Source organism: Podarcis melisellensis, assembly GCF_964234715.1.
Source record: "Podarcis melisellensis genome assembly, chromosome: Z".
In the NCBI taxonomy this organism is placed as follows: Eukaryota; Metazoa; Chordata; class Lepidosauria; order Squamata; family Lacertidae; genus Podarcis; species Podarcis melisellensis.
In genome coordinates, this window is record NC_138547.1 from 29,171,860 (window position 1) to 29,186,993 (window position 15,134).

Genomic DNA, 15,134 nt, shown 5'->3' on the forward strand with positions numbered 1-15,134 from the left:
TTCCCAGTGCAGCTGATTCGTCATGTATTCCAGCCCTGTATTTGCCTGCCCCACTTCTGATGTTACATATCCATAGCTGTCAACTTTTCCCTTTTCTTGCGAGGAATCCTATTCGGAATAAGGGAATTTCCCTTAAAAAGGGGGAAACGACAGCTATGCATATGACATCTCATACGATGCTACATATGATGTTCGGTGCAATACAGATGGGTGTGGCTTGGATAAAACTGCCTCGCGGGCCAATTAGATCTGTGAGACAGAGGTCTTCCACGGCTGTGCTGGAGGATTAATATTCAGAAAATAGAAAATATGCATCTTGTATATTTGCTTAATAAGCAATTACTGCAAATCTTATCACTACACCACTGGAAGAAGCTGTTTCAATAGTTATATGTGTATACAGGACCCAGGGTGAGAAAACGAAACCTTTTACCTGTACTATTGGCAATATGTTGTTGTGAGGGGAGATTTTGTGGTCTTCTATGGCCGTAGTTGCGACAAAGCTAAAGCCTTTGAAGAGCTGGTGTGCATTAGCACTAGGTGGAACTCCTGGAGAATCTAATGATTAAATTTACAATACGTTAGACAGCCCATAATACATTTTTTCCACTGCAGTTACAGATTTTTATTTCACTTTTTGAAAAATAAAGACAAGTATAAATAGTAAGCTCATTTACATTTATAAGAATTTAACGGATCTATAAGAGGAAGAAACTGACAAAGGCAGAAGGAATAAAGAGCTACTTCGTCTTCTTTCTGAGATTTGTTTTTCAAACAATTAACTTGACGATTTAATTTCCAAAGAGATCAAAAAGCATATTTCATTTTATTGTTTTTAAGCAGATTAGATCCATTCCAACACTGCTTGGATTTTAACTGAAATTTACACTGTAAATGGGCATGGTAGAGAAAAGAGTTTATATTGTTTTTTGCTTGTTTGTTTTACCGTATTACCTTTTGGTGTTTTTGCTGTGAATTCTGGATCAAAACAAAATGTGTCTTCTGGCCTCCCGGAAGCAGGTTTAAATGGAGGCAGAATCTCTCTCCTGTATAGTTTCTGAAAATGGAATTGCAATATATTATTTCCTCATGAACGCAAACACATCACATGCAAAATTAAAGCATCAAAATGTAAAGTAGGTACTTCTCTTTAAGTTGGGTTCACCTGATTCTCTAGTGTGAATCTGAAGAACTTCCAAAAGGCTACAAAAAACAATTCTCTGCATGCTTGGGTGGGGGGAAAAGACAAGAAAAATATCTTTCTCTCGACTCACTTCTTGCACATAATGGCTGAACTTGCACATTAATGCTAAGCCATGGCTTAACAGTACATGCATGAGTTGTAGTGAGCCCCAGTGAAACATTGGTTTTCTACTCTCACTTCCTCTTCTCTTCCTGCAAATTTGGAAAAAGGACTTCCACAGAGAATGGTTTTATTCTAATAAGATATAAGGCTATGAAGATCTTAAGATAGAGACAGGAAATGTAATGATACTGAATTGTTAATAAGATCAAAAATATTCAGTATGGCAAGTATATTTTGGACATTCCACTGACTGTTGGCATCCATCAGCAAATGTTTGGTAAGCAAATAAAATTGATTAGATCAAAGGTTGATCTAATAGTAAATGAAAGCAAGCCAGAGACAAATGAAATGAAAAGTGGAATCAAAGATGATACAGAGACTTTGGAGAAGAATATGGGTAAAGGATTGGCAGAACCAGAGGGTGAAATGGTAGAGTTGGAAGGAACAGATAGTGAAATAGAAAAGCCCTTCACAAGGGTGTTTGGAGGAAAGAAACAGCCAAATGGTGGAGTTCGATTCTGCAGGAATGGAATGAAGTCATGGATGGAGAGAGATAGGATCTGTAATCAACAGAGTTGAGAAAGAAATGCTCTCTCAGTGTACAATTTTGAGTGAACTCAGAAGAAAAAGCTATCAAACCTCTGGCCCTTTTCTTGGAAATGTTTTTTAGATAAGGATGCAAAGCCACATCAAACCCAACAGGAAATTGGAACAGATGACACTGAACTGGGTATGAATTAATGGTTACATAACAAAAAAAGAACTATGGAATAATATCTCAATATAACAGCAGAGAGACTTATGTGGACAATGACAGAATTTTTATTGTTATTGTTAAATATGGAGGCATGATTGTTGAACTTATTGGAGGCAAAGTTGATATGTTTGATCAAAGAAAAGCCATTGCTGTCTTTTATTAATAATAACAATTAGATAAAAATTAGAGTATGAAATGGGAAAATGAACAAATTTTAGACATTTAGGACTGAAGGTTGGAAATGGCCGCTTACCTGGTGCCAGGGTGGGTGGCAGTTGTGGTGTGTCGCAGCTGCCCCTCTACTCCCCATGGGACAAGATGCCACTTCATAGTGGCTGATTGTTTGGGGATCCACAGGAGAGCACGTCATCCTCCAAATTGCCAAATCAAGGGCATCCTGGAGGCTGGGATTGGGCAGTGACCAGAGTGGATATCTTCACTCTGGTCTGACACCTGAATATTTAGACTGGTTGTGCCTGAGTTCAGGACCACTATGGTTTAATAATTGCTGTATCTGGAGCCAGGAAGGAATTTTCCTGCAAACAGATTGGGCCCTATTGGGGGTTTTGGCTTCCTCATAGCAAAAAGGCACTGAGTTGAGATGAAGTGGTGCATCACCTCTACCTCAATCAGGTGTGATCTAAGGATATCCCATTAACAGGGACTAAATGGGTCTCTGTCCAATTTAAAAGGCCGTAGATTGTTTAATTAGCCAAAGGCCTGTGAGAAAAGGAGTGTTTTTGCCTAGTGCCTAAAGATACAGAAGAAAGGCTCCTCAAACATTCCACAACTGGGGAGTTCCCACAGAAAACACTCACTTTCCTGGAGGAGATACATGAAGAAGGGCCTCAGATGATGACTGTAGGGTCTGGGTTGGTTCATATGTGATTTCATCTCAGTCTCCCTTAATGGTTTTTTTCTTCTTTTCTTTTTAGAAAATAGGTTTTCTAAATAGATGCTAGAAGTACACAATGTTTGGCTGCTTGAACAATTTGATATATCCCACATTTATTTATTTTTTGAAAGGCAACATTACAAAAATGGAGTGTTAAATTTCAGCCTTCTTTTATGTACTCACATTCCAATCAATGGTTGAAAAGAAAGGATGTCTCTTGATTTCTTCAACCCCATCAGGACCAGCTCCTGTCATTGCAGGAAATGAAAGGTACTAAATCAAACAGCGTAAAGAAAAATATTGTGGGGCATCCAAAGAGGCTTTGACTTTTAGTTTCTCAAATAGCACCTCTCTACCTTACCTAAAATATATTGGAATATCGTTTCAAAACTAAGGGTTTTGAATGATAGTTTTGAATAGCAGACTGTTGTCTCTTAGTTGACATGCCTCAAACCTTGGGCACTCTTTGAATCCCAGCCTATATTTAGTAACCAGATTTAAGAGAAAGTCTGAGGATATGGAACACATCTACTTATAGCATTTGAAGTGAAATAAAAATTCCAAGATTGACCACATGCAGTTTTTTCACCTTCAGGTGTACCATGAAAATGAAAAAAGAAACAAGATTGTTTATATCAGGTACTGTACCCACACATACATCACTACCCAAAACAAACAAGCCCCTGTCACAGTTATTAGCCGATTACTATAATTTTATCTTTGGGAACACAGTATTTTATTAGTGCATTATACAACAAGTTCACAATAGAATGCACCCCAAAGGAGCTGCATAAACTACATCAAGGTGGGGAACCTCTATCCCTCTGTACGTTATTGTAGACCAACTCCCTTCAGCCAGAGCCTGCAAGTTCAATGGTCAAAGATGAGGAGTTTTAGTTCAGCAACATCTCCGGGGCCACAGGTTCGCCACCCAAACTACATTATTTTGAATGACGGCTCATTTTGATGAAGCAGAGTATGATTCATTATAACTTGAACACAAGCATAAATTATAGTCAGGCTGTATCAGAAGACAGAAAAGAAGGGATGTGAGGCCACCATCTGTCCTGTCATCTGGCAGCAGTCATTACATCAGGCTGCAGCAAAGAAAGAACAAGAAGAAATGCAGAGGACACACCATTGACTCCACTGAAAGACCAGCAATGCTACTGAAGTTTTCCACTCAAACAGTTCTTTACAACAACTTGAACCCAATTTTCTTATTTCCTCCTTTTTCCAAATCTATTTTCCAGCGGAAATAGTATAACCTTTGCATAAGGCAGGACAGACCATAAATGCAAAGCTAGTAAGACAACTGAATAGGAACTTAATATTTAACACTCAAGGAAATGCTTGGTTCGAAAGCATCTTTAAGACACATCCTTCTGTGGTTTTGCTAAGATTCAACAGAATGAATCTTTGATAAACAACTAAATAAGCAGGCCTTAGTTGCTTGCAATATAGGCCAGTGATGGCGAATCATTTAGAGACTGAGTGCCCAAACTGCAACCCAAAACCCACTTATTTATCACAGAGTACCAACGCAGCAATTTAACCTGAATACTGAGGTTTTAGTTTAGAAGGGGAGGTTGGTGCATCCACATGGAGAGAGAATGGAGCAAAACAGTGGTACCTCAGTTTTCGAACAGCTTAGTTCTCAACCCAAACACTTCAAACCCGGAAATTAAGTGTTCTGGTTTTCAAACTCTTTTCGGAAGTGGAACGTGCTCTGTTCTGAGTATAACTTCTATTTTGAGTGCCACACTTCCATTTTCAGAGTGAGCTCTGGAGGCGCTGAGTGAGGGAAGGCTAGGCTGGGGCAGCAAGCGAGCAGGCAAGGGATATCATCGCCACCCGCACCCCTCAGCCTGCTCCAGCTTGCAACCAAGTAGGAGTGCAATCGGACTGCTCTGCTAGGCAGCATTGCTGCTTGCACGGGAACAGGAGCTGGATTGGGGCTGCTGAGCTGGGGAGGTGCAGGCTCCATCACACTTTCCATTGAGAGGTTTGCAGCTGCACTCCCCTCAAGGGATAAGTTTAAAGGATCCCCCAGCTCCGCATCAGATCCCCTGCAACTCCATGAAGGCAGCCAGGCTGAATAGTTGCTGAGGTTGGGGGAGGTGGAGGCAGCCCAGAAGCTGCATCTGAGAGCCCCTGTACCACCTGAAGGCAGCCAGGTGCTCCTCAGCTGAGCTGCCCAATCCCACTTCTATTTGCGTGCAAGCAGCAGTGAAGGCAGGAATCTCTCAGAAGTAGAGTGGAGTGGAGTGGGGTGGAGGCTTCACGCTCCCCAGCTGAGCTGCCCGATCCTGCTCCTGCTTGCTCGCAAGTAGGAGTGGGATCGGGCAGCTCAGCTGGGGAGCGTGAAGCCTCCACTCCACTTCTGACTCCGTTCCCATTGGCCCTGGCCAGAGGGTATGCGAAGCCTCAACCTCGCAGCATCAGGAGGAAGGTGGCTGCTTGGAACTCTTGGTGGCCCACCAACGCAGCAGCGCACTTTTGAGCATGTTCATTGTGCTGTGCCCTCCCCACCCACAGCGGAGGTTCCCCAAGGGAAAATGTGCCCCCCAGAGGTTGTGGCTACGTTTTGCACACCCCGTTTTGCACACCCCGATGCACATACACACCCCCCGATGCCCCATCTGAGGCGCTTCTACTCGGACACAAGTTGAGCTGAGGACTCGACACGCTGCCCTTTCATTCTGCCAGCTCTGTGCTGGGGCAACTGTGCGCGTGCCCACAGAGAGGGCTCTGAGTGACCCCTCTGGCATGCATGCCATAGGTTCACCAACACTAATCTAGGTGATACAAACTTACCTAACCTATTTGAAGGATTCCTTTTAAACAACATCCGGAGAAGACTTTGAGCTTCAGTACTAAGAAACTGTGGCATGCCTAGTTTTGCTCTAGAAAAAGAGAGAATTCATATTCAAAGTATACTCACTAATTAAATAAAACATAGAGTATGATCTGTGCAATACACTTCAATGCAACAAGGAAGTATGCAGTTCAATTCAATTACCCTTTGAGCACATTTAAAAGGGGTTTAACTATTCATGTCATCCTCTTTCTATATTGCATCTTACACAGAATTGCATATTCTTGTTCATCTATTCCAGATAAACAAACAATTTTCTGGGAATACAATACTCCATTATGCTTTCATGAGCTGACTATTTAATCAGAGTTCTTTGCAAAGCCTTTCTCCCCATTCCATAGCCCAAAATCACTGAGCAAGTCACCAGAACAGATGCTCATTCCCTATGTAGAATCAAGTTCCAAAAGCACTCACTGTGGCTGGAGAGGGGCAAGAATCTAGTATACAATCTGGCAAGTAAAAGTGTTCATCACTTTTCCAAGAAATATACAGTGGTGCCTCGCAAGACGAAATTAATTCGTTCCGCAAGTCTCTTCGTCTTGCGAGTTTTTCGTCTTGCGATGCACGGTTTTCCATAGGAATGCATTGAAAATCAATTAATGCGTTCCTATGGAAACCGCCTTCCCCGACCTCTTCTGGTGGGCGGCATTTTAAAATCGCCCGGGACAGCGGAGGACTTCTCCGCTGTCCGGGGCGATTTAAAAGCCCCTGGGAAGGCAGGCAGGGGGGACAAAGGCTTTCTCGCCCCGCCGCTCGGCTTCGGGACATCGTTCTGAAGCCGGGCGGCGGGGGGAGGCTTTCCCGCCCGGCCGCCCGGCTTCGGGACATCGTTCCGATGCCGGGCGGCGGGGGGAGGCGTTCCTGCCCCACCGCCCGGCATCGGAACGATGCCCCGAAGCCGGGCGGCTGGGGGAGGCGTTCCTGCCCCACCGCCCGGCATCGGAACGATGCCCCGAAGCCGGGCGGCTGGGGGAGGCGTTCCTGCCCCACCGCCCGGCATCGGGACGATGCCCCGAAGCCGGGCGGCTGGGGGAGGCGTTCCTGCCCCACCGCCCGGCATCGGGACGATGCCCCGAAGCCGGGCGGCTGGGGGAGGCTTTCCCGCCCCGCCGCTCGGCTTCGGGACATCGTTCTGAAGCCGGGCGGCGGGGGGAGGCTTTCCCGCCCGGCCGCCCGGCTTCGGGACATCGTTCCGATGCCGGGCGGCGGGGGGAGGCGTTCCTGCCCCACCGCCCGGCATCGGAACGATGCCCCGAAGCCGGGCGGCTGGGGGAGGCGTTCCTGCCCCACCGCCCGGCATCGGGACGATGCCCCGAAGCCGGGCGGCTGGGGGAGGCGTTCCTGCCCCACCGCCCGGCATCGGGACGATGCCCCGAAGCCGGGCGGCTGGGGGAGGCTTTCCCGCCCCGCCGCCGGGCTTCGGGACATCGTTCTGAAGCCGGGCGGCTGGGGGAGGCGTTCCTGCCCCGCCGCCCGGCATCGGGACGATGCCCCGAAGCCGGGCGGTGGGGGGAGGCTTTCCCGCCCGGCCGCCCGGCTTCGGGACATCGTTCCGATGCCGGGCGGCGGGGGGAGGCGTTCCTGCCCCACCGCCCGGCATCGGGACGATGCCCCGAAGCCGGGCGGCTGGGGGAGGCGTTCCTGCCCCGCCGCCCGGCATCGGGACGATGCCCCGAAGCCGGGCGGCTGCGGGAGGCTTTCCCGCCCGGCCGTCCGGCTTCGGGACATCGTTCCGATGCCGGGCGGCGGGGGGAGGCGTTCCTGCCCCGCCGCCCGGCATCGGGACGATGCCCCGAAGCCGGGCGGCTGGGGGAGGCGTTCCTGCCCCGCCGCCTGGCATCGGGACGATGCCACGAAGCCGGGCGGCTGGGGGAGGCGTTCCTGCCCCGCCGCCTGGCATCGGAACGATGCCCCGAAGCCGGGCGGCTGGGGGAGGCGTTCCTGCCCCGCTGCCCGGCATCGGGACGATGCCCCGAAGCCGGGCGGCGGGGGGAGGCTTCAAAAGCCGTCCGGGGGCTTTTAAATCGCCACGGACAGTCCCGGGGCGATTTAAAAGCCCCCGGTTAGGCAGGCTTCAAAAGCCGTCCAGGATAGCGGGAAGCGCTTCCCTGCTATCCCGGACCGCTTTTAAAATGCTGGCGGTGGGGAGCAAAGCCTTTCGCCCCCGCCGGCCTTCCTGGACCTCTTCTGAAGTCCGGAGGGGGGGGAAAGGCTTTGCTCCCCACCGCCAGCATTTAAAAAAAGGTCCCCGAGATTTCCCTATGGGCTTTCGTCTTGCGATGCAAGCCCATAGGGAAAATCGTCTAGCGAAGCGTCGCAAAAACCGAAAAACCCTTTCGTCTTGCGGGTTTTTCGTCTTGCGAGGCATTCGTCTTGCGGGGCACCACTGTATCTGATACTATACAGAAGCTTTTTAAAAAAGGGGGGGGGAATGAACACAGTGATCTTAACCTTTGCACAAAAACCTGCCAGCATCGCCAGAGCAAGTTTCTTGCAACACTAACCAAAAGCTAGGGTTTGCAAGATTTTGTCTCTGCTGCTGGCAAGCCCCAAACTAACCCAATTCTAAAGATTAAACCGTTGACTGTAAGTTTAATAAGCAAAGACCCTCTAAAGCAGTGGTAGTCAACCTTTTTATACCTACTGCCCACTAATGCGTCTTTCTTGATGGTAAAATTTCCTTACTGCACACCAATGCTCGATGGAAGGTGGATTCACCTTGTGCCGTAGAACCCCCTACCGCCCACCTAGAATCCTGAAACACCCACTAGTGGGCCGTAGGGACCAGGTTGAAAACCCCTGCTCTAAAGCATAGAAGACATTAAAAGTTAAAGAAAATGCCATCTCCAAAATGTAATTTGTTCATTTGTAGAATACATTTTCTAATTATTTAGGTAATAAAGAAAACTGTATTTTTACTCTATATTTTCTTTCATTCAAGTTAAAGATTGTTATATGATATTAGTCAAATATAATTTGTATTATACTTCTTAAGTTGGAAATACTTAGAAATATTTTGAGATAGAGAACAGAAAAATACTTACTTGAGTATCATATTCATAGTTTCATTTCGATCTTTACCTTGAAATGGTAGTGTACCAGTAAGCATTTCAAACTGGGAAAGAAACAAGCCCAGATCAAACTTTTAGAAAATCTAATTTTAATTTGGAGGAATTTTGAACTGGGGATAGGAAAGCAGCAAGAAAATAATAAAATAACTAGACGTGGAATTTATGATATATTGCCCTATGAAGTTTGGAGGGCCATTAGTTAAAATGCAGCACTACTATTGGCAATTGATAGTTTGTTCAGCCATAGCACATACAGACAACAACAAACAAAATGCCCTTGGCTAAAATTCAGTCCATGAGTTTGTTGTAGTAGTTCATTGCCACAATAAAAAAGCACAATGAATATAAGATTCTTCAATCAAATGGTTATGCTAAAATGTATTAAGGTTTTCATTGTCAAAATATTGTGTGGTGAAATGTTTTCAGTTGCCATACTTCAGTTATTCAACACAGAAAATAACTACAAATCTCACACAGAAGTTAAGTATATTTTAAAACAAAAATTTTCTCAGATTTTAAACATGTGGACAATGGCAACAACATGCAGCACATCTGATTGTCATGTAAAATTAGTTAATGAAATATACAGTACCATAAGAACACCAAATGACCACCAGTCAGCACTCTGGTTGTGGCCTCGTCTGTTTACAACTTCAGGAGCCATGTACTCTACAGTACCACAGAAAGAATAGGCTTTCTTTTCTTGATCCACAGATTCTTTGCTAAGGCCGAAGTCTAAAATAGTATTATAAAATAGTTCACATAAAGAAACTTTGTGCCATAGGGGTTGCAAAACATTACAAACTTGAACTGTGTATTTTTTAGGAGTACATATACTATCCTATAGCCCATAGGACAGAAAAAATGGGATGCAAAACAGCTGATCAAGGAACTCTCAAATTAAACAGAAAAATGACTGAAACATTTGCAAATGCATGCTAACACGGTATTATTTTACTGTTATTTCCTGTACAGTGGTACCTCACAAGACGAATGCCTCGGAAGACGAAAAACTCTTCGTCTTGCGAGGTACCACTGTACTATAATGGCTTCATGTGCTCGGGGTTAATTAATATGATATTATTAGCCTAAAGGCAAAATGATGGAAGATACAAACAAAGTGGTTGCCATACTGTTCCACAAATATATGAGCTTCAATGACTCATGTGAATATTAATAAGTCACCCTTGGCTTATTATACTTCAAACAAAATTAAATAGTTGTTTTTTTGTGGATCTAAAAAAAAGCACTATGCTGGAAGACTGAACATAATCTGTACATACAATATAACATTTATTTTCAGGTATGCTTTCAGTGCTGCTCAGCAGTGAATACAAGGAAGCAGTTTATTAAATAAATTGGCCTCCTAACAAGCCATTCTATATACACGCAGGTCCCACTATCTGCCCACTTGTTACCCGCAAATTCACTTATCTGAACACAAGGAGTTATGCCCAAATCTTGTTATATGCACAGCTGACTCAGAAATCCCAACAGCCAGAGTTTGCTCATTTACTTATTTGTTTGTGCTTTGCTCATCAGCGGCAGCCATTTTGGGGCAGAAATCATGGACAGAGGGAGAGGAGAGTGAGATAAGACAACTCAGAGAGCAGGATAAGTTGTACAAATCAGTTTTTCCTCTGTAATTCTTTTGCTGGATGGTTGCAGCCATTTTAGGAAGAAACCACGGTGGGACAGGGCAGAAAAAGATCATGGATTATAAATGTTCTCATAGGGGGAAAAAATGGAAATCATTAGCTCATCGTGTGAATGCTCACCCAACAAATGATTCCCTGGTAACTGTCAGTGGGATCTGCATGTACAAACCTCTTGCCAAATTCTTGCCATACAATATAACATGAAAATGTTCATCAATGGCAAAACTATTACTGAAAAGACTCATTTTTATCTAACATAAGGAATTATGGCTGTATTTTTAAAGCCATGTAGAAACATGCCAGTAGCAGCTCATATTAACAAAGCTGCTGCTTGGTTTAAAATCAGTTTGCCTCCAGCTGCTGTGTTTGAAGTTTCAAGGAAAGAACAGGTTACAAGAATCGATCATGTCCAATTTTCTGTAAAGCTTTTTCAGACCATTTTTTTAATCTTTACATAGCTTCCACCAGTGTCCAGAAGCACAGCCTGCAAGTTAATCCAATGGTACAAAGGCAAATCCAGCCAAGAAAAAGTAAGGGGAGTGTGTGTGTGTGTGTGTGTGTGTGTGTGTGTGTGTTTGTGTATGTGCATGCATGTTTAACTGTCATCTGTAATACTATCTCCCTCCCCCTCAGGATATAGTTTAAAGCTCTCCTGATCAGGTTCACAACATATTCTTGCCAACTGCTATGAGGTGCAGCAAATGCCCGTTTACAAGTTCACATTATAATAGCATTCAAACATAATATCATATAATCATATTATTAAATCAACCAGCCATCTCATTCAATCATAAAATCATTCATAATTATAATAACATTGCAATACAATACAATGCAATACAATTATAATATCACAATTACATAATCATAAACACACAACACCATACAACCACACAATCAGATCAATATCATATAATCATAATATTTCCCAATCACAATATCATAACAATGCCATCACCAAATATCATAGCCCTCACCTCCCCAGCCCACATACCCCACCCCGGCTGGCCGATGCAAAATGAATTTCAAGGAGGGAAATTAAGCCTCTCCCATTTTACACTGGTCATCAGCAACATGTGTTGGTGGAGCTGGATATAGGTTAATTTCCTTCATTAATTATCATATAATATGATTTAATGATTGTACAATATGATAGTGTGATATTGTGATGGTATGATATTGTTATATTGATTGTATAGTTGTGTGACCATATGATATTATGACTGTATGATTTTGCTATTATGATAGTACGATATCATGATTATATACTATTATATATTATTGTTTGATATTATGATTGCAGAGTATTATATTATGATTGTATAATTTGTTTTAGCTCCTTGTGCCCCTTTAGAACAATACATCTCACAACTTAATGTTGTCTTCTACAAAGATTCATTTACTTTGCTAACAATGCCACACCAAAAGCTGAGTAAGCTTGACCAAATAACATGTTTTCACATTTCTTTTGCTGTGGCTATGTGAAATACTGCCAAAATTCACTCATAAATGCCTACTTTGCTTTTTTGTCCCTTATAATAAAGCTGAAGAGAATTTAAAGTGTGCTTCCTAACAAGCAATTTTCAACTATATTTTAGCATTTTTCTTTCTATTAAAATTGCAGCCTGCAAAATAATGCAATATTCCCCTCCATGACAGAAAGAACATTCTGTTCCAAATTCCAGTTCCCCTACGACCTATCCAAAGAACAAGACCCACTAACTGCTATTCAAGAAAGAATGCCAGCAAGTGAAGATCAACCAGGCCCAAACTGGATGTAAAGACATGCTTAGAGACCGGTATTTGTTCAACTGACCAGAGGTACTGATCTTTCGCCTCCCCTTGTCCCTTTTCTCCTAAAGCCATTCTCTTGCTTTTTTTCCTTATTTTCTTTTTAACTGAGGTGAGACACTTTGGGAGAAAACCATTTTCTACAAAATGTGACAAAAATAAGATAAATGTAAACCATTCACATGGAACCCAAACAGGGATTTTACCAATCCTCACTCATCCTAAATTTGGGGCGAACCAGCTCCTCCCTGCATACTATTTTTCCTGTTTTATCAAGAGTAAAAATTGAAAATTTTGAAGGACTCAGATGAATTTTCTCTCTTTTGGAATGACTGAAAGACTAAACTCAGATTGTTTAGTATGAAGGTACTTAAGGCAATCTACAATGATAATACCTCTACCTCTACTTATGCAGGGGTTATGTTCTGGGGGTCACATGTAAAGCCAAAAGCATGTATAGCCAAAATTCATTAGGTTCAATGACAGGTGGGATTGCCAAAGTATTTCTTCCTGAAACCCTGCTCCCTTTTCGATTTTTTTAGTCCCTCCCACAAGTGTGTAAAGCTGAATCTGCGTAAATAGTACTTCTATAGACGTATACAACATTTAAATCCAAGGTGCATTTCTGCACTTATACAACATTCCATCTACATGAGAGAAGTGTACTAGGTCTTCTTCCTGCTTGTCTTTGATGACCTTTAATATACTTTGGAGATACTAGAAGCAAATATTCTGTGTCTGCTATCATTCTGACATAATCCTTCATCTCTCTCATCAAACAACTGTGACACACAGATCCTGATACAAAACTAAGACATTAATACTTTTGAGGCTACAATCCTTTGTGTGCTTACTTGGGGAAAAACACCACTAAACAGAGTCTTAATTCTGAGTACACATGCAGTGGATTATTCTGTAAATTTCAGCAAGATGTCAGAAGGTATCCACCAATGAGTTCTTAAATAACTAAATGGTCAAACTGCTGAGCTTCTATTTGAAATATTTCCACCTGATTTATACATTTCACCTAAACATTACAGTTACTATGTTTAACTGCTTAGGTTTTTTTGTTATTTTTACTTTATGTGTCTTTTTTTATTAAACCACTGTGAAGAAAAGTGTCTAATACATTTATAAGCTGAATAAATATATATGAGGGCAATCTCAATAGCAAATGAGCTACAACAAATAGAAACCATGCCTGACAAACTGGGCCATCAAACTGGAACATAATATCTGCTTCCATCATAATTTTGGACCAAGAAATGGATCTAACAGCTGACATCTTCTGCAGAAAAGCAGAAGTAGATTAAAAGAATCATGAGGATATTAAATTATACTTTGGGGTTCTAACCCACTCAAAAAAATGCAGACAAGAACTGCTTCCACTTCACTGTTGAAAATCCTTTCAACTAGGATCCAAGGGTACTATTGCAAAAATAGAAGGCATTTCCTTTGGGCAGCTGAGGTCTCAATTTCAGAGACCCCTCTTCTTGATGCAGCCTCCGAGCTCAAATGCCATTCTGTTTCAGCGACTCCTTACAATAATCAGATGATTTCACAGAAGCAAGGCATTGGTGGTGAAAAATTATATTCAATTCAGAAGCTAAGCCAATATATTAAAACATATTGTTGCAGAATAAGTGCTTTGGCCCTATATACCTGAATGACTATCCCCACCCCCATCATCCAGACCGAACAATGAGGTATCACTCAGAGGGCATTCTAGCAGTTCCCACATTGCAAGAAGGGAACCAGGTAGATTACCTGCTCAGTAGTTGCACCTGCCCTGTAGAAAGCCCTCCTATCAGGTGTTAAAGAGGGGAAATCTACACACATAAAAACACTGTGAAAATGTTTTTTTAAAAAAAATGTTTTGAAAAAGGCATTGAATTTTGCATAGCTCACTATGTATTACTATCTAGTGTCACATTTCTATATTGCACTTTACAACACATTTAAAATGTTTTATTTGCAGCTGTGTAGCTGAGTCCAGAGATAAACAATTATATAACTTTCCGTAGACATCTGAAGGCAGCCCTGTATAGGGAAGCTTGTAATGTTTGATGTTTTGTTGTGTTCTTTTATATTCTTGGGCAGGGTACAAGAATGAATGAACGAATGAATGAATGAATGAATGAATGGAATTCTTCTTCATCTTCTTCTTTTTCCCTGATTTAATTAAAAATCTCCAAAAAGTGCTTAACAGTCAACAGGATGGTGCATGAGAATATGTGAGCTTGCTGGCTAGGACACTGGAGGAAGTCACAACAGCTTACAACCTGGCTAGAAGAAAGTCATTTCTGGCTATATGCACAAGATCCTGGCATGCAATAACCTCTAAGTCTAAAATGATTGAAAATGCACAAGAAAAAATGCACATAACAACAGCTTCAATGCAGTATCTCCTGCTATAACTTTTCAAGATACTTATATATTTTTTAAAAGTTATGTTGGTAAGTTCCACCTACCTGTTAACTTGATATGTCCTGCTTCATCAAGCAAAATGCTGAAAATTAAAATCCACATTCACCAATACACATAACAGGAGAATTTATAATACATTTAATTTAGCAAATTAAAAAATAATTAAACCAATATTATTTATATACAGGCATTTCCCCCCCCCCCAACCTTATGTGGAGGTTATGTTCCCAGACTCCGCACATATATGTGAAAAATGGGGGGGGGGCGCTATTGAGAGACGCTGGAAAACAGCTCTCTCTCAGCAGATCCCATCCATCCCATCAGTTTTCCCCGGGCAGCTATGTACCCTTG

General features: G+C 42.8%; 1 protein-coding gene across 3 annotated transcripts in view; it reads right to left on the bottom strand.

The window, feature by feature from the left end:
• Nucleotides 1-15,134, bottom strand: part of RPS6KA6 (ribosomal protein S6 kinase A6) — a 90,331-nt gene that overhangs the window by 19,982 nt on the left and 55,215 nt on the right. For all 3 annotated transcript variants that reach the window (XM_081897368.1, XM_081897367.1, XM_081897369.1), the window contains exons 8-14: nucleotides 14,828-14,865; nucleotides 9,500-9,642; nucleotides 8,881-8,951; nucleotides 5,776-5,864; nucleotides 3,142-3,206; nucleotides 955-1,057; nucleotides 434-558 (exon numbers count right to left, since the gene is read on the bottom strand). In XM_081897368.1, coding sequence (XP_081753494.1) covers nucleotides 434-558; nucleotides 955-1,057; nucleotides 3,142-3,206; nucleotides 5,776-5,864; nucleotides 8,881-8,951; nucleotides 9,500-9,642; nucleotides 14,828-14,865 — 634 coding nt within the window. The remainder of the gene's footprint in view (nucleotides 1-433; nucleotides 559-954; nucleotides 1,058-3,141; nucleotides 3,207-5,775; nucleotides 5,865-8,880; nucleotides 8,952-9,499; nucleotides 9,643-14,827; nucleotides 14,866-15,134) is intronic.